The 27683-nt window shown below is 40.0% G+C and overlaps 1 protein-coding gene across 3 annotated transcripts in view; it reads right to left on the bottom strand.

The window, feature by feature from the left end:
- The window catches only part of ddr2a (discoidin domain receptor tyrosine kinase 2a), a 37775-nt gene extending 12388 nt beyond the window's left edge, over positions 1-25387 (bottom strand). For all 3 annotated transcript variants that reach the window (XM_036141389.1, XM_036141391.1, XM_036141390.1), the window contains exons 1-2: positions 25220-25387; positions 7496-7611 (exon numbers count right to left, since the gene is read on the bottom strand). In XM_036141389.1, the coding sequence (XP_035997282.1) occupies positions 7496-7577 (82 nt within the window). In that variant the 5' untranslated portion in view covers positions 7578-7611; positions 25220-25387. The remainder of the gene's footprint in view (positions 1-7495; positions 7612-25219) is intronic.
- Between the last annotated feature and the right edge of the window lie 2296 nt (positions 25388-27683).

Here is a 27683-nt window from a genome sequence, read left to right as displayed (position 1 = left end):
AACCACCTCTGTTTTTGTGTTCAGCCCCTTTTACTCTGATACCTCTAACTAAAAGTCACGTAATTAGTACGGTAGCATCTGTGACAGCCATCTAGACAAAACAATATTTTCTAAAATACAAATTTTTTAGCTTATTTCATTAGACACCATTAAAATTCTGATATTTCAGATTCACACTTTGTTCTATTACCCATTAAGATATCTAGAAAAAACTATATTACAACTTCCTTTATTTACATCATCTGCCAATTCATTCTAACTGAAATAGAGGAAAATTCAATTATCGGAGCCTGAAAGGTGCAAAAAATGCAGCAGTCGGTCTGGTTTTAATAAAGAGCGAGCACGCTGAACAGGGCTGCTACAGCTACCTTGTGGCTCTGCGCTTTGTGGTCAATAGAAACAATATTCCCCGCCGTTTCCTGCATGCCATCCCACCTCCTCGTCTCCTGCCTTCCTGTGTGGTCTCATCTGACCCCTTTAGCAGCGGGATGAAAAAAAAACGATTTACCTAATCCACCACTGATTACACTGCAAGAAGGGAACTAAAGATAAGTCAAATTTTCTTGAAATGAGTGTATCTGTCCTTGATTTGAGCAGGCAAGTTTTAATGATCTGCCAGTGGAATAGGATCTTTGTACTTAAAATAGAAACAACTCATCTCCATCGTCTTATTTAAGTGTACCATGTCTAATTATCTTATTTTAGGGGTAAAACTACTCATTCCATTGGCAAATAATCTTGTTTATCTGCTCAAATCAAGGACAAATACACTAATTTCAGGAAAATTTTACCAACTTTTAGTTTCCCTTTTTTTGGCAGTGTATTTCTCTCTAAAGTACTGGGTAAATGAGACTATAAACATGGCTTTTATCAGGATTTACAAAACTAGTGAAAAACAACAACACTGGAGGTGAAGATCTTTATCAGGGCGAACAGCCAAAGAACCCCATTCAGGAGCTGAAGTTAAGAGGATATTAGCTCTGCAGCGTGAACCCTAATGTTTCAGATGAAAGAGCCTTTGGGAAGACGTCACGTGGCTGTGATTGCACTGAGTCGCAGCCTTCAGCTGAGCTGGATGTGGAGGCTGAAGGGACCGCGGCCCGGTTTGCCTGGCCCCACGTGTTACAGTAAGCCTTTGAGACGATGCCAGCAACAGCAGCGCTTGAGGTTCAAGACCTTTGCTGTTTCTCTGGCTCACTCGTTTTTTTTTTTTTTCCTCTCACCCTATAATTATCTCTTCCTCTCTTCTTGACCTCCTCCAAATATTTGCTTACAGTTTTACTTTGTGGAAACACGCGACAGTTTGGACTGATGACCGAACACTTCAGTCTTTGTTTAATCTTATTATCTCATCCGATCTCTTTACTTCAGAAGAAGAAGGACGATACATATTCTTATGAAACAACATCAATCAAAAGCACTATACTTGTACTTTTACAATGTTTAAAAAGACATTTTATACTTATGTTCTTGCAAAAGTATTCACATATCTTTAACTTTTTCACGCCTCGTCATGTTAAAGCCACAGTCTGTAATTTATTATTTTCTGAAACACTTTTGTTGCTTAAGAAGGATTAGAGGATGCAGACCATGAAGCTCAATGTTCAACACTTGCACAGCTTCTTGTTTCAAACCTTGATTGGACCTTTCTAACACATAAATATACTTTGACACAACCCATTCAGTTGTAGCTCTGGATGTTTAGGGTTTATTGCTGCTGGAAGGTGAACCTCTGCATGCGTCTCAAGTCCTTTGCAGCAGCCTCCAATGTGTTTTCTTCCAGGACTGTCCTGTACTGAGCTCCATCCATCTTCACACCAACCTCCCTGTCCCTGCTAAAGAAAAGCGTCCCCCCACCATGACGCCGCCCCCACCATGTTTAAAAGTGTGAGAGTTGTGCTCAGGACGATGTGGAGTGTTAGCTTTCTGCTGCACACGGATCTGCACATGCAGGCTCTCATACCTGAGCAGGGGATTTCTGCAGCTCCCCCAGAGTTACAATGGGCCTTTTTGGCAAGGTAGCTCATTAATGCTTTTCTTGCCCAGCCTCAACATTTAGGTGATGACTATGTGCTGGTAGCTTTGCAGCTGTGTCATACTTTTAGATGATGGCTTGAACAAGGGCTCCTTGAGATGTTGGATTTCCTTCCACTCCACCATAAGGCTTTGCTTTCTTTTGGTCCCACACATACATTCTCATTGAATACATGCAGTTTGTATTTGTAGCGTGACAAAACATGAAAAAAGTTGAAGAGGTAAAATTCATTTTTGCAAGGCATTGCCGTTCTAAAACTCTGTCCAAACCCACTGTAAAAAAACTAAAAACATAAACCTGCTACATGTGAAACTCAGGCTGAACATGGCTTCAAAGGGATTTTTATTTATGAGCTAGCGGTTCCCATTTTTTTTTGTCAGCTTCTGACCAACTAAGTAACAGTGAGAGGGAACTGTGGCTGTCAAACAAGCCCCGATCATGATCCCGCCACCACCATGTCTGACTGCTGTTTCTACTGACATGCTGAGTTTGGTTTTTGCAAACCAAACTCAGGTCTTAGGATTTTGTTCTTAATGTTTTGGAGTTCGTTCAGATGCAATTTTACAAACCTGAAGCCTCAAGACCGAGCAAGTTTTCCTACGACTGTATGGACGCTCTTTCTTTTTCCCATGACCGTCCACACAATAATAAAAACCCCACTTGAACACAAGAAAAACACAAGAAACACCTGAGACATGAAAAAAAAAAAAGTTTTCACGACCGCCACATCCTTTGGTAAATCAAAGACAGAGGGAGGTGAGTTTCAGGATGCTGTGCAGGAAGCGTGAACGCTCTTCCAAATGTTGGGTTTCTCTCTGTTTATTTACCTACCCAGCCCACTCAGATGAGACCCTTGGGGCGAGTTGTGGGGGCAGTCGACAGCGCACGGTTGGACGCAAGCACACATACGTGGGTTTACTCAACCACCACCCTTCAGTGTCCACATTCAGACTCGCCATCTTAAAATATCCTCCCAGAAGAAGGTGGAAAAGTAGACACCTTACATTTGTTATGATAAAATGCACACTTCTCGTTTAATAATGTGGCCTGTCTACTAAGATGTAGCACTGTCCTGTTGTTTAAAGGTAAAAAATAATGCTAATTATTCTCACGCCGTGGTTGTGGAAGTTTATATATTTACATACCTCTTCCCCATACGCCTGTTATGTAAGATATGTCAGTTTTGTTGGGATTAGTTGAAAATATGCAGGGTTATTAGAATTCCCAAGGTGTTACCGGGTGGCTGGTGAAACAGCGGCCACTGTGGCCACAGGTGGGAATTACAAGCTGATTGCTCAGTGTCAGAAGACGAGGACTTCAAATTTAAAAATTTGATTGTTAAGGATTGTTAAGGATTTTTGAAGTGAGGTTCTGTGAAACGTTTATAAACAGTTATTATCTTACCTGAATCAGATGACTCTCTTGGTGTTTTCATTTAGTATAAATACAAATTAGATGGTCCCGAAAGAGGAGGTGAAAACCAGAGGGCTTCTGTTTTCTTAAAACAACTCCAACCTCATAAATGTCATATCAGTTTATACAAAACTAATATATGAATTTTGAAACAATCCACGTTGGCATCAGGTGTGGTAGGAAGGTGGAAGGAGTACTTTGTTGATAAACGAGGAAATGGAGAGAGAATGAAGACTAGAAGAGGTGACCATTGTGGATTGGAAAGCAGTCTAAGAATATTTTGCAAATGTCAAAAATGTATTTTACATAAAAAATAAAGAACCCATAGACTGGTATTGTCTCTTACTGCATTAAACTGTTTAAGAAGCTGGAGGTAAATAAGGAAAATAAAACCAATGGGTCCACTAAAGAGCGTAGAACAGCAATGGACAGAACGTGCCATAAAGATGATGTGATCTCCCTGCTTTGGTAGAACGTCCACAAGTTCTGATTCTTTACAATCTAATTAAGTTAACAATCTCATTCTCTAACCTCCAAGTGCTCAAGACCTTGGTTTTTGTTCGCAAAGCGCTAGAAGACAATACGTGATTTTAAACCTCTAGCGTTAGCTGGGATTAGAAGCTCTGCATAATGAATTTGGGTGTTCAGTCAACATTCACTCTGAACACAGGGAAAGGCCTACTCCGTGACGCTTCTGCGTTACATTTGGCTGTTCAGCTCAGGCTTGTCCTAGAGCCTGACTCTCCACAGTGAAATAAAGTTCGCCCACTCACAAGTAAAATAGGAAAGACAGGGATGGTATAACTCCTATGCTGGGGAATTTTAAATAGGGGAAAGTTGGCATTGCTCAACATCTCCGCTCTACTAAATTCAGCCATGAATATTTCCAGACTGTGGAAAAATGACCTTCTTTTCAATGCTGCAGAACTAAAACATTCGAGAGAGTTATAGGTGCTTCAGTATATTAGAGCAGGTTGAGATTTGAGCTTCAGCCACAGTGGGGGAGATGCTTTACAAAAGTATGAAAGTAAAAGTTACTTGGGTTGGACTACACACAAAAAAAAACTATCGCCTGAGTGGCGAACTTATTGAACTGTGCCCACAACTAAATGCACAAACAGTCCTTTCCATGACTTATGAGTGGTCAAACACAGGGAATCACACACCGGACACTCTTGTGCAGAAGCACTGACAAAAAGACACATAAATACTGCGGAGAAAGACAGTCGATTTCAATGGACTTTCCTGCAGTCAGAATGTCTGGTATGCATTAGCCACAGACTCCAGTGGGATAGCTGGATCCACAGCATGCATGTGCATGAGGGTAAATCCATGCAAGCAGGCGTAGTAAGACACGCAACGATGTCCGAAAACAAAGAGCGTAAGCAGGAGGTCTCACCAGAGTCAAACTGTCAAATAAGACTAGAGCTGCATGGCCAAATAAGTCAGAAACCTAGATGTAGATAGATAAGTAGACACACAAGCAGAAAGGTAAAAACAGGATGCTTAAATTGTCTTCAACTCCATTATTCTACCACTCTTTACACATTAGAGTCAGCAGTGGCATAGGCCTCTAAAACCAAGAACCAAAAGTTGAAATATTCCATTTCAACTCATGCGTTGAACCTCTGACTGCATGTTTTGGGTTGTTGTTTTGTTGGAGGATAAATCTTTGAAACAGTCTGAGGACTAACAGCTTGTTTTTTTCTGCAATCGCTTTTTCATTAGCACCATCTAGCTTTCCTGTCCCTGCTGACAGCCAAGTTGAAATATTTGCCACGTCAAGTTTTTGTACGGGCAACTTGTCGGCGACATTTGTATGAAACCAAATTAAAGTCTAGTTTTTTTTTATTCGGTCCGTGTGGTCAGACTGTAAAGACTGTTTCTGAGTAAAATGTTTTGAACATTTTAGAAGTAGCCCATAAGTGTTGTTAACCTCCCCCCATTTCTGCCTGCGACAAATCACCTAAACCACAGAAATAAGGATACATTACAATAACTTTAAGTCTGTAAAGCAGAAATATTTGAATGTGAACGATATCCTGGGGGTATTAGCTTGAGGGTAGTTGGAAGGGCCCCAAATAAACTTCTGCCAATGGGCCCCATAAAGCATCGGACGGGCTCCGTTTTCCACTTTTTTCCACCTCCTTGTAAAGTGTGCTTCCATGTTGGATCTGCCACAAAACGTGGATCCAAAATAAACCAGTGGCTTTTTACACATGGTGCACCTTACCATCAAAAATGGCTTTTATTAAAATATTACCTTTTGCCTGTAGTTTTCCTCCTTGCAAAACTGTGGGTAAAAAGTGTAAAAAGTAAAATCTTAAATTTAAAAGTTACTCTTTATTTATGTTTCTCCTCTGTGACCATGCTGGAGAAAGAGAGAGAGATTTGTGCAATCAGTGCCTTGCAAAAGTATTCATTCCTCCTTAAACCTTTCCACATCATCGCACAATGGTTCATTTGGGGGTGTTTGTGTGATATAGACTAACATAAAGTAGTGCATGATTGCAAATTCAAAGGAAAATGATACCAGATAATGATACAGAAATACACCCTGAACTCCCCAACCGCACTGTAAACATGGTGGGGGCAGCAGCAGGGTAGCAGGGTTGATGAGAAGATGAATGGAGCTATTTATGGGACTGAGATGGAGCTTCGTCTTCCAGCAGGAAGACAATCTTAAACACGCACCCAGAGCTGCAGTGGAGTGGTGTGGATCAAAGCGTACCCATGAGTCAGAAGGGCCTAATCAAAGTCCAACTCAGACTCTCTGTGGCAAAACGGACTCAGTTAAGAGACACATGGCAGTAGCAAGAAAAGTAAACCCTCAATGTAAATTTTTTTGAAACAGAAAAAAAAGAATCATTTCACAACATTTTGATTATTACTGTAAAATTTGAACTGTACTTAACTGTGCAGAATATCATACCCTGTTAACATTGTTTGGTCAGTCCATCAGGGTATCTGCTCGTGCAGCCAGCCTGCAGCTTCCTGCTTACCTAATATGGCACTCTTAACTTATCGACTGTAGCTTTAAATTAGTGTTTCCAAAAAGCAAAAATGAATCTTTTAAATAAATGAAGGAAAGGTGATTGGGAGCTGGCCGGGAGCGCGTAGCATGAAGTCGGGATGAGTTTTTTGCCATCCCATCAAAACTGTACAAATGGTGTGGGAGACTTCTTTGGCGATTCTCTTGATACCACATACCTTGATTTACCTTTATACCGACGGATTTTCAAAGACTCTGCATCCAGTCTGACTGAGCTTGAGCTATTTACACAAGAGGAACGTCGGCCTCTAAATGTGCAAAGCCGGTACAGACATATCCCAAAAGAGTTGCAATTGTAACTGCAGCAAAAGATGAGCCTACAATTAAGGCAGCCTGGATAAAAAAAAAATGCATGCCACACTTTTCTGGTTTTTATTAGTTAAGCAGATGCAAAGTGATCTATCCCCATTGACTCCTTGTGCACAGACTTGTGTTATTCAATCAAACCAAAGCCAAAGAAAATGTGACTGTGAATATAGTCTAAATAACAACGTAAATATTTTTGCAAATCACTCAGTTATCTTGGTTTGAAGCAGTCATTTATTGCAGCTCAGATTCTTTCAGCAAGTAAAAGGAAGTTCAGCCTGATGAGTGAAGCTCTGTGTTGCCAACTTGAGGTTTTTACTGGCAAATATATCCTGTTCTTCCATTTTGTCAGCTATAACTAAAAAACCATTTTGGTTTTAGTTTAATTTCATCTCTGTCTATCAAATGTTACCTCTCTGTTCACTTGTTTAAAAAAAAGAAAAAAAAGAAAAAGTGGTTCATAGTTTTCTGACTATGGGTACAGATGGGAAAGGAGCTGTGAGAAAGGTACACATCCTAGGACCAAAGGAGCCAAACTAGTGACGGAGAACCACAGGGCTCTTACAAAGCACCACTTATCCTGAATCTGAACTTCCTGCGTGACCAGAATACCAAATCCCCTCAAAGAAATCCAACATTTTGAATTGTGATGAAACTGCAGCAGTTTCTCTCCCTGCGGTGCCACAAACCTGGGTTGACCTGCGATGTGACGGCTCCCAGCAGGTTGAGGACGACGAGCGGGAGGAAGTGAGCGTCTGACAGGTGCTTCATCCTGAACACGCGCTAACGGGCAGACGTCCACAACCTGGAAGAAAACGCGGAAACGTCAGGTTCAACACGTCCGATTGAGTTTCCTACGCTACTTAACCATTTGAGCAACAACAACAACAAAAAAGTGTTTACTTTTTTGTATTCATGGGAACAAAACTTTTATTTAGAAAAACATGGGAGTTTAATTAGAATCATGCTTTTATTACGACCAGTAAAAAACCCAGTAATCACCAGCCGACAGTGGAGTTTCCATTAACCGCCCGCTTTATGATCCCATGAGGGAAAAAAAATTATCTATTAAATGGAAAGCTGCAATGACGTTCGCGCTACATAAGATCAACCACATAAGATCAAACAGATTCAAAACGTGATTAAATCAAGTTAGTTTCTTTATATTCAAATAAGCGCGCTATCTGGCAGGGGACAGGATGAAAGGACGGAGGAAAGGACAGGAAGAGGGAAGGAGACGCTGAGAGCTTAAGTCACAGACATGACTTCAGCCGGACAGACACAGAGCCAGGCTGACCAGTCCGGCTCTGTGTCTCAGGAACCAGTCGCAGCCGCTTAACGTCGTTCAGGATGTGACTCTCCACATGAAAGCTGACACCTCCTGAAAGTTTACAGACAACTTTTCAACTTGCATCCTTGTAGAATAAGACCTCCCAATCACATTTTACTGCTCAGACCAAGTACCTGTGCATCATATTAGGAATAAAATACAGCTACTTTGATCAGTTGATTTAATTGCAACTTTCATTGCTGATTTTTTTTTAAAGATGATAGCATAAATGGAATAAATGTGGATGGGGCCTACCTGCTCTACTTTTTCTCTAGTGTCACGAGCACTTAAAAGTAAAAGCAAAAAAACAAGTATCAGGTGATGGAATGGGTTCTCCACTATATTATTATAAGCATAACGACTATTAGAAAACGTGGAAACAATTGCAGTTTCCCGTATTTGTTGAACTAAAGTTAGATTTTCATTTCTTTTAATGAATCTGCTCTGCATTTAATCATCTGTATTTTATTACCTAAAATAGGCTGCAGCTCAAAAGAAAACTAGAGCTCAGTCGATTAGCATAAGTATGAGGTGCAGAAAGGGTTGTGTGTGTGTGTGTGTGTGTGTATGTGTGTGTGTGTGTGTGTGTGTGTGTGTGTGTGTGTGTGTGTGTGTGTGTGTGTGTGTGTGTGTGTGTGTGTGGTTTGGCCACGGTGCCACTGATACAAGAACTGTGAATGATCTAGATCTAATTGTCTAGATGACCCTCTGAGTGTAAACAGGGGTGACACATGCAGAAAAGTCTCATTGTAAGAAAAGTTTACATAGATCTCGAACTTTTTGAATTCTTGTCCCAAACCTGCAAGATTTCACAACTTGTCTGACTCAACTCCATAATTGTCCCATCATGCAAAATATGTTTGCTTTTTCACTGCCTCTTCCTCTCACCTCTCATTCTACGTATTTACCATTAAGAAAGCTTTACATACAGTGGCTTAATTCCTCTGTTTTCAGTGCTAATGACACACAAACAGCTGATGTCGCAAATATGTCCACCATATGCTGCAGTACACTAAAGACAGCCTGTGTACGTGAGGAGACAGACCTTTATTCAGAGATGATCCAACAACCCCTTCAAACTGATGAATCCTGCCAGCAATCAGTCAGGTAAAAATCTGCTCCAATTAATTTCTCATGGGATTTCTTTTATGCAACCAGATGTGCTCATGACCACTGAGTTAGCAGTCTACCTGCGGACAGCGACTCAGGTCTTAGACCAGGGTGCACCCACCAGCTTCTGTGTAGCCAGTAAATAGTCAGATAGTGGAAAGTGACATACTAACAACTCCTTGATCAGGTGCCTTTTAAAGATTCAAAGCTTTGTACCAAACTAAAATATCACAAAAAAACTGTGCATAACAGCCCAAATGTGCAATTATTCAAACTTCACCCACATTTAACAACAGAAAAAAAAATATCGATTTTATTCCATCTCATTTATGGTTATCTTTCACATTTGCTCCTTATAGACTTAGCAGTACGCATTAGGTGCACACAAGACCATTTTGGTCCAAGCCTTAATTTTTTATTTATTTTTTTAACTCTGATACCACTGTAAGTAAGGCGTCAATTTCAACTGATTTGAAACCACTAATTGTTTTGTGTTTGTTTTTTTGACAATGTCCATTCAAAAACAAAATGTCCTCAGCCAACTGATAGTTCAGTGCAAAACTCGGAACTTTTGTCACAACACTTAATAATAATATATTTGGTAATATTGAACTGAAAAAAGGGTTTTATCATGTGACAAGAATAAAATTTAGAAAAAATATATATTTCTGTGTAATTTACTTGATCATGGTAATCCAACTCCAGTTATGAGTCTTATGATATAAAGTAGATATGGCTTCATGGATTTTCCCATGCTAACTAACCTAACTGTTTGCTGCTAACTTTTTCTTTTGTTTTTTATAATCCATGGCAGGAATTGTTTTAATATAGTGTAGACGTCTGTAAATCCCACAATTATTCATCTTTTTTCACTAAACTAGAACATATTTGTTCTTATATTTCCGTCATAGGATTTATACTCTAACTCGTAGTGAATATTTTTTACTGACTGCCTTTTAACCATAAATGCATACTGCTCTCAGTCAGAGGTGAGTAGGAACTAGTTACATTTACTCAAAATTTACTTTTAGGATTAGTTTTACTGCATTGCACTTTTTACCCATACTTGATTATTTAAAGTGTCGCCACTCTTAATTGAGTAAAATTTCTGGCTACTCCATCTGCCTTGAGTAACTTCATTGACTGAAGAACAGACTCGTTTTAACCAGAAATGCACCAGAGACACACACACTTTCACACCTACAGTATATGTTGAAGTCAGAGTTCTTGTTTGTGCAGAAGCTTTATTGTTGTAATGTTATTTTCTATCTGCTGAGCTCACTGAGACATTTGGAGATCAAGTAATCATACAGTAAATAGTAGATATTGTTATATACAACATTCCTAACATGTTGTATACACATTTACTGCTGTAGGTATTGGTTTCTTAAGTTTTACGTTGAAAAAAGATTTCGAAAGGTGTTCCTGGATCTGTTATTTTGTAATTATGTTATTTTTTTAAATAGGAGAATTTGTACATGACTCTATATGACCTTATATATTTGTCTGTTCAATTATAGTTTTTAAAAAAAGTTTAATTCAATCTCATGATTAGTTACTCAGCACTTGAGTAGCCTTCTTACAGAATACTTTTTTATTCTTGAGCATTGTCTTGGCTACTTTTTAATTTAATTTGAGAAAATCTACGTTTAAGCAGTGTTACTCTTACTTGATTACAATTTTATGGCTACTCTGCCCACCTCTGCTCTGAGTACAGACCTTAAACAGCCACACATCTCACAGCATATCAAAACAGGACTTGGTAAGATGGCTTTAAACAAGTCAGCTGTGAAATATTCAAAATATGGTGAAAAGCTTAGAGGACGAACACATCCACATCTTTGACAAACCTCGTTGGACAGTATAACCCAGAAAAACAACCCATCAGAGGCGGGATGAGAAAATGGACGGATGTGAACAGGTCAGCATTGGGATTCATAACCTCTCCCTGCGTGTGCCCTCACACTCAGAGATCATTTGCTTGTGTGAATGGTAAGCAGAGAAAACTAGAAGGGATTCCTGCATGCCATTTTTTTGTGATGCTGAATCTTCGTGTCCCCAGCTGCGTTCTCAATATCTGAATGAAGATAACAGCTGTTCCTCCATGTCTGCTATGTGCTGCAGCTCCAAGAGATCAGCAAACAGGCTGGTCCGATCAACAGGAAAGACTTTCTCATAGCTTTCTTCTGTCTCAAAAAGGATTGGATTTTGTAAAAGTGTTCACAACCCTTGAACTAAATTTTGAGATGTTATGACCTCAAACTCCAGTGTGTTTTATGAGGACTTTATGTGCTCTTGTAACACAAAGTACTGCATAATGATTATGGCAAGAAACGTGGAAATCGAATGATGGTTTCCAAATCTTTTTAAACCTTTTTACATATGAAAATCTGAAATCCATGTTCCCATCAGTTATGAACACTCACTGTCCCTGCTCTAGAAAAGTTACTTCACAGGATGATGCCGACAGCCCTATGTTTAAGCATAGGGGTGGTGTGGATAAGATATGCAGAGTTCATTTTCTACCACACAGTTACAGCTTTGTGTGTAGGCCAGTAAATAACGTTGTGGATCCATCTGACCAAAGCACCTTCTTCCATGTTTGCTTTGTTCCCTCCTTGGCTTATGGCAGCATTTCTTCTTCTTCTTTCAGCGTTTGCCTTTGAGGGGGTCATCTCTTTTCCAAACTCACCGTTGCTCCGGACTGTTGTCCCTAAGTGCTTACTATCCTCCACTTTTTGTTCTCTCTGCTCCTCACCCCACTCAGCTACAGCCAACCTTCATTCCTCTTCTTTCCAGGGCAAACATCCATCTCGCTAGATTTGCCTCCACCCCTGCCCCGCTCTCACCAAAGATCACGATGTCATCTGCAAACATCACAGTCCGCTGAGATTCCTGTCTCACCTCAAACTGTGGATCACCACAGCAAACTTTCATGCAGCCCCACTTCCACCTTGAACTCCTCTGCCACACCTACAGCACACCTCACCACTGTCTCACAGCTCTCATACATGTCCTGCATCCTTCTCTGCTATTCTGGACTTCCTCAACAACAACACAGCTTAGTTTGACGTCCAAAGCTTGGGATATTGCTTTATAACCTAACCCTTCTTTAAACTTCACAGTTTTGTTAGTTCAGTTATATTATTTAACAAAGAGCTGAGGTCTTTACTGATAATAAGTTGCACCCATGTAACCTCTATTTACTTCATAGGTGGCTTCTATATAAAACAGCACTAGATTTTATTTAGCAGAGTTCAGCCTAAGTCGAAGGGGGCTGAACATCAGGACATAAACTTGATTTGTTCACAAGAATCCTTTGAAAATCGTGTCTTATTTTTGTTCCACATTACAATTATGTGCTAATTTAGTTTTTTGTTTGTCACATAAAGTCCCAAAAAAACTGTGTTGAAAATTGTAGTTAAAACGTGACAAAGTGCGTCAACATGCAATAGATCTGTGGAGGAAGGCATATTAGGGCTCATGAAATTATTTGATATGCTACAATTTCGGGACAATAAATGTCTCAGATCTTTAACATTTCAAATCTAAAGCACTTCAGCAGGGCACAGAAAATTTAACCAGTGACTTTTTGCTGAAATAAAGTTTTTAATAATGGAAATAAGAGCTCCTTCCAGGAACAGAGTGCTTGATAGCTAAGCCCTATAACTTCCAGACATGGGCAACCATATAAACATGACTGGAAAATTCCACTTTTCACAAGAGCTTAATCTCAGAGACAGGGTGCGATTGGAAATAAACTCAACAAGTATGAGGCTAATGATGGGAGCCACACAACTTAGCGGACAATTGGATGCAAAATGTGAATTTTAGAAATTGGGCTTTGGCAAATCTGAAAATAGAGAGATTATAGAGGACATTTATATCTAGCATAAATTGATTTATAAAGATGATGCTCTAAATATCTCACTGGGACAATAAACTATTTTAATTATAACCCGTTCTGTCCCCACTGGACCTTACAAAGTATCACAATCATCATTTTCAGTCTTACTCTCTACTGATCGCCACCACTACTGGAATGTCTAAACTCTTTTCATGGCTGTTAACATTTCTGAAAATCTACTCCTGCTCACAGGCTTCTCCCTCAGGGTCACAGATGGGAAAATAATCCACCGACACCTTTAAAAGCTTTTCAAAACTGGGTAAAAAATAATAAACCAGAGCAGAATGGGAATAAAGCGCCCAAAGCCTGGCCCTTGAAAGTCTGAAACTGTGTTTGACACATTTCCGTTTGTTCTGGGGATCATCTTTCCCTTTAAGAAAGAGAAAAAAAGTGAAATCTTCGCAGACCAGAGGAAGATGGAACAATAAAGACGAGATGGAAAAGAACATAACTTCACCGGTGTGTATTTGCAGAGCATTTGTTAAGAGAGAACATTGGTTGAGTTTCACATTTTGTTCCTACAGCCCCTCTGCTGCGCCTCCAGAAAATAAATTATGTGTAATAACTCACAAAGGAGCTTTTGCGTCATATCGTACTCCTACTGCAGAGTTTTCCATTGTCCCTTAGTAAAACATTATCATCAGTGAGGTGAGGAGGCCACCTAGAACTGTCAAACAATATTACTGCTTCAACTACCGTACAGTGACCAGTGGACCGTAGACACTTTATACAATAGGTCACATATGTCCTTTCAAACAAATTTCACTCAGAATTGCAGATATTTATCTAAATTGCAGGAACAAATGCATTAGTAGCTCAAAGACGTTGACACGTGGACTAGGGCGTTTAAACCCTCAACCAGGAGGATTTTCTTTCTCTGCTCGTCTTCAGAAGCTGCAGTCACAACATTTCTAATCTTGCCACATGCATGATTGGCACTAAAAATGCTTTAATCACGGGTCCAAGCGTGAAGAAATGCATTCCTGGCAATGCATTTCGGCTGTAGCTTGATGGGTTGAGTAGTTGTCTGGCGATCAGAAGATTGTGGGTTTGATTCCAGCTTCCCCTTGCCACATGTCGATGTGCCCCTGGGCAAGGCACTTAACTCCAAATTGCCTACCGAGCTGCGTCTCGGTGTTTGGGGAGTGTTGGCCTAGTGGTTAGAGCAGTGTGCTTGCACTCAGAGAAGGATGCAAGTACCCAGTTTGATCCCAAGTGCCGGCACTCTGGGTCCCTGAGCAAGACCCTTAACCCCAGATTGCTCCCCGGGCACCGCACATGGCAGCCCACTGCTCCCCAAGGGTGATGGGTTAAAAGCAGAGAACACATTTTGTTGTAATGTATGTACCAATGACAATAAAGATGTCTAATTTGTATTGAGACTCAAATTAGGACACCATCAAAAGAAATGTTTACATCACCTTTTGTTAATTAAAGGTACGCACCAAAACTTTACCGAAATATGAAATTAAAGAGGTATGTACTAGAAGAGGATATAATTAGTGTGACCCACTTAGGTTGAATAAGTCCAGTGAGACACTTCCTGCAACCATCAACCAGTCTGAGGAAACTTCACCCCACTTTGATTCCACCCAAGACTTTCTCTTTCTTAACCTCCCGCCAGTCCTTGGTGGATTTACCGGTAGTTCAGGGTCATTGTCATCTTACAGGGTCCACTTCTGCTTCAGTTTTACTTATTGATTGATTGATTGATTTTTTTTTTATTTATTTATTTTTCACAGATGGCCTCGTATTTTCATCAAGCACTCTATGATCATGAGCTGACCAGGTTCAAAGCCTCCCAACACCATGACACTTCTACCTGCATGCTTCAAGGCTGTGTAACAGTCGTAATTGTGGGGTGTCTCTTTAAGACACCTTGAGTTACTGATCAGTGAAGTATGCAGAGAGTTATGGGAGAAGCATGTTTGCTGATGGATGCATGGAGTGTGAGATGGACTTTATATTTTACTCTCGCTAACTTAAAAATAACACCACAGATAATATGGACTCTGATCGCCTCGTGTATGATGAGAAAAGAGCTGTTCACCCGGGCCTTGTAAGGTTGTCTAATTAAAGGACAGGCAGGATTGTCCTGCTGAATATTATTGCAGCCTCCTCTCAACAACTAGTTACAAATCCATACCCCCTAACATCTGGTATGAGGTTATGTTTGCAAAAAACTGTCCAAATATTTCAGTTTCAGAATTTAATGCATTTATCTGAACATTGTTCCAGAAGTCGTGCTCTTTGTCCACGTTCTCTCTGGCAAACACCGGTCTGGTGGTATATGGAGAATTCTGGTTTGAAAAGGAGAATTCTCTCTCATTATACCCGAACGGCCAAAAAGTGTGAAACCTTTCATTTGGTTGGTCAACCATGCAGAGGACCTTTAAAAAATAATAATAAAAAAAAAGTCTGTAAGAAAAGAAGTCCATATAATGGGTCAAAGGCAAAGTTTCCAGTGCCAATCTTTTACTCAGAGTGGAAAGTGTGATTTCATGATGAAAAGTTTGGGCCTAAAAGCATGACATGACTGAAACATCATTAGTTTAACTTTGTAGTCCAACTGTTTTTAATGTTTGTTTTTAATTTCTATTCCCATGTTTTATTTTGTTTCTACATTTTATTTCAACTTGCTTTTATTCTGTTTTATTTTTCTATGTTTTAATCATGTAAAGCAATTTGCGTCGTCTTTGTACTGAAATGTGCTATACAAATAAATTTGCCTTGCCTTGGTGTACATGTTTTTTCTTAGAGAGCAAAGGTTTCCTCCTTGCACACCTCCCGTTGTTAAGTTTAACTTGAAGTCTCTTATTTTACAGACATGCACTTTTTTCATATCAACAGCTGCAAAAGCCTGTTGTTGGTCCCATGATCACATCTCAGGGTTTTTGGAAACTTTATTTTGGCATCTTGTGGTCTGTTAGCAGGGAGAACTGAACCAGACCTAGGCATGGTGGCAGTTGTTATGTATGTCCTCCAGCTGTAGACCTTTTTTCCATACAGTGGAGTAACTGATTTGAAATGCTTTGGAAACAACTTTAAAACCTTTACCAGACTCATACGCTGCAACGATCATCTTTCTGAAGGACTCAGATAGGTCTTTAAGTCTCAGCATGGTGTCCACTCTTACTTCAACATTTAGGGCCAAATCAAACCAAATGTCACGGTGTTAAACAGGGAGAGATCTATCAACATGCTGAGTAATGATGTTCTAATCATGCACCTCTGATTCACCATGAATGCGTGCCAGAGTTCATTCATTCAAAGTGGGAATTGAATCACTAGAATTAAGCCACTGGAAATGACATTTTCATGTTTTACAGAAAACTTTAATGTGTGTTCAGCTATTTTTATATTTGTTTTGTTTGTTTTTTCTTGTTTATTTATAAAAACTAGAATTTGTCATTACCATTAAAATTCATTTTGAATATCAATTCTGTTCAAATTTGTCAGAAAAACGTACAGGCTCTTGAAGTTTGTTCTAATTTTTCATCATGTTCAAAGAATCCATGGAGGCTAAGGTTAGCTGTTGATCACAGCTATCATCATTTACCTAAAGCAGTGCAACGAGGTGAGTACACAGCAGATGGCTTTAAGACTCTTTCTTTCTTTCTTTCTTTCTTTCTTTCTTTCTTTCTTTCTTTCTTTCTAGAATACGTCAGGGATAATTAATGGACGGCCGCCCTCCGCTTCACATCGGACGGTTCACGCCTCCACGTCGTCCATCAGTTTCTGATAATTGACACCTCGAAGGGCATTATTCCGCTTATACCACGGTCACTTATGAAATAAATAAATATTAAATCAATTATTAATACTTTAATGTGTTTTTTTACCATTATGTTTCCATGTAAGTTTTTCACAAGAAGCGGCTGAGAGAACTATTTAATTTCTGTCGTTGTGTCGTGTTGGAACCATGGAACAAATACTAATAATGACTCTCTGGCAATATCTGTCTGAACAGCTAGGCTAATTAAAAAAAAAAAACAACAACCCAGTTTTCACATCTAAAAATATGCAAAATTTACCAGGCTGACCTTTTGGGAAAAAATAGGAATATACACTACCAGTAAAAAGTCTGGACTCACCTTTGCCATTCAATGGCTTTTGCTTATTTCTATGCCTTTCTACATTGCAGATACATAGTGAAGACATCGACACTATGACTGAAAAGTATATAGAATTATTAAATAAACACATAATTGTGAAATAACTCAAAACATCTGGTATATTTGAGCATTTTTCTAAACCCGTAAGCGTAATCACTTGCAGAAGGATGGTTCTATAAATGGACGTACTATCAATATGAGTTTCAGGTTTGTTTGTTTTTCTGGAGGTGGGGGTTCTCCACAAACATCAGGTCCCTCCAGGAAGTTCAGGAAGTGGTGAAGGACAGACACTCCCCTCACTTTGCCACAGGCCCTCAGAAAGCAGGGAATAAGCATGCGCACGCTGCTCCTCAACTCATTATGACAAACTAAGCACATTACACAGATGAGTTTCCGAATTCACACAACTTTCTCGAACTACTGTCCAGACCGGAATATCAGAACTGCAAGCACAACCGTGCATTCACTGGGAGCTCAGTTTCAGGTTTTCCTCCAGAGCGTTCAGACTACTGATTTTATCATGTTGCTTGTAGAAAAGATATGTATTCTCAGGAGCAATACAGAGCAGAAGCAGCCGGTCCCGCAGCCTGGGAAAGCCTGCAAAGTCAACACGCAGGTTTACTTAGCTCTACTCCCTACCTCTGTGTCTTTTTTCAAGTGCACATGCAAACATATTCAGGGTTTTACGTGAGGCTTTGCAGGGAGAGGAAATTGCAGAGGCTCAGAGGGGTGAGAGTTTACAGTTAACCATCGAATTCACCACAAACCGGCCTGGGTCTGCTGATATCAGGACTTGCTGATCTTTTATACATTACAACAGGGAGACTTGAGTCTTAATTTCTGTTAATCCGTACAATCAGAGCAGCATCAGGACAGGTTAATTTCCAAAACAAACATAAAATACCAGATGCTGGACTATTTCTCCTACGTCCACGCAGCAATTGAGCTCAGTTAGTATTGATTTTCTCTGTAGGAATGAAATCAATGAGAAATCCATGAGAGAAAAACATGGATAAAAAAATTAAATATAAAAACATTCAATAAGTAATTGGATTCTCTGGCTTAGAAGCATTCCCTTGTACCCCAAATGTAACAATGGTCATTTTGACACTTAGACTGGAATTCCATCAGACAAAATGAATTGTTTTCTCAAAAATCAGAATCTGAGTTTTGTGTCGCTTTTGGAGTAAAGCCCTCTTCCTCTCTGATTGGCTTTTCAGCCCACGTCGTCATAGGATTTGTTCACTGCGAATAAAGACGTTCTTACTCGTCTTTTACTTTTTATTCTGAGGTTGGTACTCAAACTTCTCCCCAAAAAAATGTCAATCTCTTTTCTGATTGTTCATATTGTTTCTACTTCCGTGGTCCGCAATTTGCTTATTGATGTCTTTCCTGAACTCTTCAGATTTTTCCGTGACATCCCACAAGAGAGTAGCGTGTTTGAGGTGCTACCTTTGAATACACCCGTGGCTGCGGCTCAAATTAACAAAAGTTGTTGTGAATAAACCCACAAAAGACTTTCCAAGGTAATATCACTTTGTTTCAAAGGCATGATGATTTAGTCTGATTTGATGTTAGAGTGCGAGGAAAGGAGGGCTACGTGTATGTACATTTCTAGTTTTCAAGTGTATGTCTCCTTTATGGGTCTTCAGTGTCTCTAATAGACATCCAGATGCATTCATTTATTTTCTATACCTCTGCTGGTTTCAAAAAGGAGAGCAAAGAGGAAGGGGAATAGTTCACAGCACAGGTGTTTTAGTATTTTTGCATTAATGTGAAGGTCAGCGCCTTCATTATTATGCAGTGTACTTGTGTGCTATGCACCGTTACCACTCACGTTTGTTTCCTATTAAATCCTGTTAGTCCTACCTTATAGCTGTAATAAAGCATCACACATTTTATTGTTATGGGAAAGCATGAAATATGAATCACATTTCCCAACCAGACCAAGGTGGAGACATGCAAACTCAACACAGTTAAACAAAATAGGGATTTCAGGTCTTCATTTTTTTTTTTCATCATCTGGCTTTTGTCAAGTTTTATTGTGAAATGTGTTTTTGTTTCAGGGTTTGTGTTGAAGACCTTGGGTTGCCTGAGGACATTAGCTGTTTAAGCCAGTGCACAGGCGGCTGTTAAAGGCCGACAGCTGATACTCAGAAGACTCGAGGGAGACAGAAAATGAGAAACTGTACAGGCCAGCTTGGGTCCACCTGTAAAAACGCCCAGAAAGGCCGAACTCAATCCTGTAAAATCCACCAAATTAATCTGACAAAGGCTCAAAGTGTTCATTGTTAAAACCGTGCAAAGACCGGGCTTGTGTTTGTTATGTAAGGAAAGGAGGCTGAAATCTTTCACTGGAGATCCATTTTGATGGAATTTCCAGGCTTAACATTTTACAGCTTCACTTTCAGATTGAGAAAAACACCACCCAATGCCAAGGAATCCTTTTTTTTCTCCATCTGCTCTACTAAAATCGACTTCTCCCTGCTGCACTTTGCTTAAATTTGAAGATTTTTCCAGCTTTACACCACTCAGCCATGACCCTACCCTGGTGTTTAAGGACATCTTTTAAACCCGGATACAACTCTTAATTTTTAATCTGAAGCCCCGCCTCTGTAGCTTTAAGCATTTCACACTTCTAGACGTATTTCTCATTCTTTGCAAATTCAGTTTATGTAACCCCTCTATTTAGGAGATACGTAGGACTCTTTAGGGACCTCAGTTTTCAGATGTTGCAGGAATTTGTTTTCTTTAGTGAACAACAAAGTATAAATCATGCATAATTTTATTTTAAATCTAGCAGTGTAATTAGGATTTTTGAGGCTGCCCAGCAGACCAAGATGATGGTGTCTGTGCAGGCGGAGGCTGGACAACAGAGCCATCAACCAAACACAGGTAAGAGACCTGCAGGGAACAACTACACCACTGCTTTTCCTACTAGTCTGCATCCCTAGGATCAGAAGATAGATTATTTCCAGCTGCGAGTACATTTGTAGCGTGTGAACCTGAAAGTAAGAGACAGCTAGTTTTTCCATCATATCCATAGCAACATGTCTGAATCCAGCTGGATGTACTAGGCTGTAAAGAAGTGCATGCAGCTGACATTTTTCAATCCAGATGACAGAGCGGTTCGCCTGCTAATAAAGCTACACCCCAACACTGTGATAAATATCTGAGCTCAAACCCTCAGCATTTAGGAAATATCAGAGACTACCATAGAGACCATGGATGCAGGCTAGTGGAGAGACAATGCTGATCAACAAGTCACACAGGGGATTCTGTTAAATAAAGGATGAGACAGGTGCTGTTGCCAACTAAAGTGTCGTCCTTCTCTTATTAATAAAGACACTACTTCATAAAAATCCTCCTGACAAGAACAATGCAATTTTATTTCACCATATATTGTTATTGTATATCGAAAATAAATTTTTAGTCACAATACATACATATATATATATATATATATATATATATATATATATATATATATATATATATATATATATAAACTGCTCATTTTCCATTGAATGAAAATGATCAGAACTTTATTGTTTCAAAAGTTAAATTAGGTGGTGGTGGGGTTTCTTGAACATATGAGTGAGTTCACTGCACTCCAATGACCTCCACAGTCATTTCATCTCAACATGGCACCTTTGGTATGTATTGGAAAGGGAGATTCATATTGTGAATGTGCAACCAAAATAAATCTACAGTTACTGCCAATCTCTTTCCATTGTCTTATTTAAACTGGACAATGGACAATTAAGGCAGTTCTAGAGGCAAAAGAAGGTCCAACCCCGACATAAGCCAGGTGTATCTAATAAATTGGTTGATCTCTGAAATTTCCTAATAAAATCCATCCAAACTGTTCATGAAGGCAGATAAAATAGCCAACACCAAAATCAAATTTCTCCCTTGTGGCTGTTTGCTGTAAAAAAAAAAAAAAAGAATGAGTTTCTTCAAATGACTCCTGACAGCCCATAATCAAGGCAAGACAGAGAGACAGTAAGGTAGAAGAGCCAGACATCAAGCATCGCGGAGACAAACAAAAGGATGCTGCCACGTGTAAACGGGACAGGGGGAATGAAATAAGCACAGAAACATAAAGGCCACATGTACAAACAGAGGAAGGCAAGGTCATAAACTACTGCAAGTTACAGAAGACATAGATTACAACCTCTTTTTAAATTGTTTTTATGTCCAGACTTGTGGTCCGTCGCATGCACAGATTTAAACCTGGTCTTATAATATGAGGGAACTGATGACAAGCACAAATCGTGCATCTTGTGCAACCGGAGCTGAATCTCGTCATGAGGTCTAAACTAAAGTTTAAAACAAAGAGAGTTCAGTAACTCAATCCTGAAATAATGAGGACAAAACCCTCGGCAGGCAACATGTAACCCTATCCACCTCAGACCATGTTGGTGACAAGTCTAATTATGGTATGGGCCAGCTAAGGTTAAAGTGCAAACAACACACTGCAGTATTTTAGGCTCAATGTCACTATTTATACCAAATTACAAGCCGGGGCACAGCTGGTTTTCTGTTGCCAGAAACATTGATTTGGAAACGCTCTCAATCAGGCAAACGTCCGTGTTGAGTTAAAGCTGAGCTGTGGTGGAGCGTTTTGAACGTTGGGGTTGAAATTGCAGTCTTTGCTGTGTGTGATGAGGGTTTTACATTAGAGGGTGTCAGTCAGCCACCAGGCTGTGGAGGGAGGGCTACTGCTTAAAACAACAGACACATGATTGTAACGCCATCAAACAACGTTGGGCCTGTAAATTCTGCCCATCGGCGTGGTTTCTGCAGGTAGATCAACTAACCTGGCTTCTTTTACTCGTCTCTCATCAGCAAGAGTCTTCTAAATCAGCTTTGACTTATAACTTTTTGGATTTTTGTCATGATGAGGAAACAGCTAAATGCTGCTGAGTGGTAAAAAGGCCAGCCCAATCAGTATACCCAGAAATCCACAGTTTGAGCACATCAGTGCATTCTGGGTTTAATTTGTGGTAAGGTTTTGAAATTCTTTGTTTCATATGTCCACTCCTCTTTATTAATGTTAAACTCCTATTACATGTGACTATTCAGTGTCTGTGCTGAACTCTGTGCATAGTCCATCAGCACTACATTATGTGAAAGACTCAGGAATAAATATCCTCTCAGTCCATATTTGTGTTTTTTTCTATCTGCATCTGTGACGATCAGTCCAGCTGTTATTGCTGGAATAAATAAACTTCCACTCCAGATATGAGAAGATGGTGCCAAGATCTAAAAAAAACCTATCTTTTTATACCTTTCTGTGAGAGAATGTCGTGACCTGTTATTACTTTTCAGAAAAGTTGCACACATGAATGTAAATTTGTATATAATACATATATAAACAAAAATGCTTTTATTTCATGTTTATTTCAATTAAGAACAACAGATTAAAGAGTTTATGTTCACTCGTGCATGCTGCCATATTTGGAATGATGGAATTACAGAAACTGGGATCGACAAACATTTTGTTTATACTCAGGTTTGACTCGACTTAAAAGCAGAAATTGAGCGTTACTGGCTGTTTTTTTAACGCTGTTTTTTTCCTCATCTACATGAGAATTCATCTCTGTGCTGAGCCAGGGAAAATACTGGGCCTCCAGATGCAGCAGGTCTGTACAAACTTAGAATATTGTACAATTTCCTTTGTTCACGGGAATATCTTATTGTCTGTTTGACTAACCTAATCTAACTCTTTATCACTGGCCACTCAGTTACCACTGGGACGGTGTCTCTCTTTCCCTTAACATCTGTTGGTGAAACTCACCCATCTGCTATGTTTCCCATCTTTTCACTATCTACATAAAACAAAAAACAAAAACATATTGATGGGGCACACAGAATCCTGAGCTGCGACATGACAACCTGCACACATGGATGGCCAAACGCATTTTAGCAACTCCGTGAGCGTGGACTCCTGCGTACTACGTCGTACCACCACGCCTCTGTTAGATTTTGATTGGCCAGCACTCTGGTGACGCTTCAATGATCCAAGAGATTAAAGGTTTATAGATTCACAGGCATTTTTGTGTGCTTTTAGGCTTTTGTGCAACAGTTTTTAATTGACTTTGCGAGTAATTATGTGATTTGTAGCCTGTGAACAACCAGAATTTAGTGTTATTGGATTTGTTTGCAAAGCAGTGTAAATTGTGAAGATAATTGAAATTATACATTTTGACATAAAAAAAAGTTTTTTAAGCCCCTCTAAATTGGTTTGATCTAAACAAACTCCTGTGTAAACAGTTGCCTTCAGGAGCCAGCGGACGAGCAAATTAATCTCAGGATAAATACAGCTGTTCTCTGAAGGCCAAGCATCAGAAACCAAGGAACACAGCAGACAGATCATAGTGGAGAGATTTAAAGGAGAGTTTAGTTATAAAACACCGCTCTAAGCTTTGAACATTTCATTGGGCTTCTGTTCGATCCAATATCCAAAAATGGAAAGAGGATGGCATAGGTGTACACCAACAAATGGTGTGGGCCATGGTGATGCTGTGGGAAAGCTTTTCTTCAGCAGGGACCGGGATGTGGCTCAGAGTTCATGGGAAGATAGATGGAGTTAAAAATCCTGGAGGAACGCCTGCTAGCGGCCTCAGAAGACCTGGGACTGGGGCAGAGGTCTACCCTCCAGCAGGAAAATATGTCTCCAAATATACAACAAAAGCTGCAACAAAGTGGTCCGAATCAAAGCATATTCATGTGCTAGAATGGCCTAGTCCAAGTCCAACCCTAAATCCAACTGAAAATTGGTTGATCCGCATTCAATGTGTTGGCGATTGAGCTATAAGCGGAATAGTCAAAAATAATGTGTCCCAAAAACATAACTGTAGTACCTAAAGTCAACTGAAGAAAAGCACCAGAGGACTGAAAGTAGCATGTCTTTAATTTTCTGCCAACCGGTGGATCTGAGTGAACTCAGTACTGCATCCATGGGGTTTCCCATGGAGCCGGAGGCACACAGGCAGCAGGAGAAGCCCTTCAGCCCGACCTTCCTGTAACAATATTTCCATTGATCAGAGCCATCTCTCCTGAGTCTGCTGAGGACTCTTCAGCTCGCCGAGCGACGCGAGTCAAATGTCAAAGCCGTGAGCTCATGCATATTCTCCTCTCTTCAAGCCGGGCAGAAAGGAGTCCTCTGTGTGGATGGCTTGTTGCCACATACCACAGGAGGATACCCGCATACCTGCAGGCTGCAGCACCTACAGAGCGCCGGGCGGCACACAAACCAGCACAGAAGCAGGATGTGCGCCAAAGAGCTGGAAGGTCAGGGTTCCCACAGACCACAGTGGACTTACTGAGTTTGCACGAAGCTGTTGTTGAAACAGTTGTGCTAAAATTCACAAAAACATAAAAGCCACACACACACACACACACACAAAAAAAAAAAAAAAAGCAGCCGACACATTTCAAAGCTCATTTGAGGCACAAAAGTATTTATCTCTGGTTTCTTCTTGTTGTCATTCTTTGCAAAAGACAAAAGCTGTCATGAGTTTCCAGAATAGAAATAAATTAGGGTTTGATGAGGCCTGCACCCACCAGAACATTTGTTTCTTCCCCCAGAAAAATACAGAGGGAGACTGAAAGCAGGACTGAGCATAAATCACATCTGGGACATTCATAACAAAGTGAAACCGTGTGCAACGGCTTCTGTAAAAGAAAAAAGAAAAAAAAAAGAGGAAAAAAGCATCTGGAGTAGATGACTTTCAGTCTGGCGCTGCATCGCTCTTCCCTGCGTCTGCTTCACTGAAAAGCTTCAGATAAAATCAGGCTTCCCAAGCTAAAAACGCATCAAGAAAACTTTGTTGTCACAGAGGTTGTAGGAAAGCTGGTAAAAAAAAATGGGAAGTTGTAACAGGCAGAGAAAACTACAAAGTGTAAAAGCCAAAAACCAACAAACTAACGCAAATTCACTTACTTCAGTCTTCCTCGGTCTTCAGACCATTTGCTCGACGACTGGTTTCGTTTATTCCAGCAGGAGTGAGACGACCGGGCGTCTCGGTCCTCCGCCGTCCAGTTGTCAGTCGCCTTCAGCGGGACTCGCTCGGCTGATGTAAGACGCCTCTGCACTGTGGAAAAAAAGAGGCAGAGGAGAGAGAAAGAGAGGGGAGAGCGAGAAGGAGGGGGGGGAAAAAAAAACCCTCTCACATTCTGTGGATTCCTGGGAATGTGCCATAGTCCCAGAATTCCTCACATAAGGTTTCAATTAAAGCAGAATCCAAAACTCAATCAGAAAGCCTCCTTCCACCTGAAAAGAGGCTTTCTGTTGACAACCAGAGGCTGAAGCTACTTTAATGTAGAGTAGCCTGTGTGGTTAAATAACAGCATTCATGGAGTAAAAACGGGACTGAGTCTAGGCACGGATTTGGATTTAACAAACGCAGAAAAAGAAAAGTGTGAGACGCGTCCTTTAATTACGTTTTCCAGTCCCTACAGCTGTTATTTACTGATATAAATGGATAAACTATCATTATCTGATATTGAAAAACTTATATATATATATATATATATATATATATATATATATATATATATATATATATATATATATTCTTTTACAATGTTCTGGTTTTCTTGATTCTGCAGCGCTGTTTTATGATGACAAAGCCATTCCAGCCTGCGGTGAAGTCACTCCGGTGGCAGGTAGGGATTCATAAGGGCCAAAGGATATGACTGCTTTTATTGCTGTCTTACGTAGAGGTTTTCACCAGCTGCAGAAATGGGGCCGCCTGAAAACCGTGTATGTCAGTGTGCCATCATATTAGCAAGATTATTTCCCTGACAACTAATGAAGCAGGACATGATTGTCATCAAAACTGTCAAAGGTTTCTAAACTTAACGTAAATATCCATGAAATACCTGGAAAGAAAACCCAGTTGGGTGTTATTCAGACAGCTGAGATGATTGTCAGAGCTGGCCTGAACTAAACCACTGTTTAGATCCCCACCCAGGAGGGGGGGGACCTCAAGAGCACCCATATATAATAAATATCTTAAAACCTTTTGTTTCTAAAAATATACCACTTTTAAATATGCTCTGGCAGCTGCGACATAATTTAAACGTTTTAAAACAGCCATAGTTTAATGAATCCTCTCTGCTGCTCGTGTCGGAGCAAAAGGTCCCACATCACTCATCCAGGCACCGTTCACAAACTAGATTACTTTACTGTAGTGGCTTGGAGGCACAGCTGAATAAACTTCCATATTCTTGACTCTTCTCAGTCTGTATGGAAAACACTGTACACCAGACTCACTGTCAGACCAAGTCAGGAAGATACAGGAATAACCATATTTTAGCAAAAAAGCTGTCACTTTCCACAGAGCTACTGGATGAAGGGGGAATAAAAAGGTGACTGAAGGGATAAAGCAAAAAAAAAAAAAAAAAAAGGCTCAGTAAAAGGAGAGAGTATCAAGTGTGAGAAATATTAAACAGATGTTAGTAGAGCTGTGGTGGTTAGTGGGTGATGGGCTGGACTGGAAGTGGGGCCTGCTAAAGGAATCCCTTCAACCTCGGAGCTCGGCTCTGGTTACTGCGATGGGTCAGGCTTTAATGAAGTGGCAAGAAAAAGAGCTATTGTTGAAGAGAGCCATACGAAGAAGTATATACAGTTTGCCACAACCCATGGAGGAACAAGGCAAAGATGTGGAAGGAGGAGCCTTAGACAGGTGAGGCCAGGCTGAAGTTTTTGGCCTATACACCAAACTGTGTGTGGTGACAAACTAACACTTCTTATCAGCCCTGAACACACCATCCCCAAAGTGAAACAAGGTGGTGGATGCATCATGGTGTGGGAGGGATTTTCTCCTAGCAGGGGAGCAGGTCAGAACTGAATACAGAGTAATCCTTGAAGAAAGCCTGGTAGAAGACTTGTGACTGGGGTGGAGGTTCACTTTCCAGCAAGTAGACAATTTAAACACACAGCAAGAGCTAAAATGAAATAGCTTAGATCAAATGTATAGTTGTGTTAAAATGGTTCAAAGTCCAAATGTTCATTTAATTTAGATTATATGGCAAGAATATATATATATATATATATATATATATATATATATATATATATATATATATATATATATATATATATATATATATATATACTGGGCACATATTACAGTCCCCAGAAGACGTGCTGCTGTAATTAGAGGCAAATTTAGTTTTACATCTTTCACTTGGGGTAAACTCAAATGCATGATGCAGCACCTTCTGTTTAAAAAGTAAAGGTTATTCACCCCCATCCCATACATTTATAGTTAAACATCGACAGACAAGAAAACAGCAGAGGTAGGAAATAAAAAAAAAAAAAAAAAAAAGGACAATGTTAAGTTAGCTATTGGACCTCTGCCCTGCAACTCCAGCATAAAGCGTAATTTGGTATTAAAATG

This window comes from Fundulus heteroclitus, chromosome 9 (genome assembly GCF_011125445.2).
Source record: "Fundulus heteroclitus isolate FHET01 chromosome 9, MU-UCD_Fhet_4.1, whole genome shotgun sequence".
NCBI lineage: Eukaryota > Metazoa > Chordata > Actinopteri > Cyprinodontiformes > Fundulidae > Fundulus > Fundulus heteroclitus.
The sequence above is the reverse complement of the archived record's forward strand: the minus strand, read 5'-3'. Positions and strand labels throughout refer to the sequence as shown.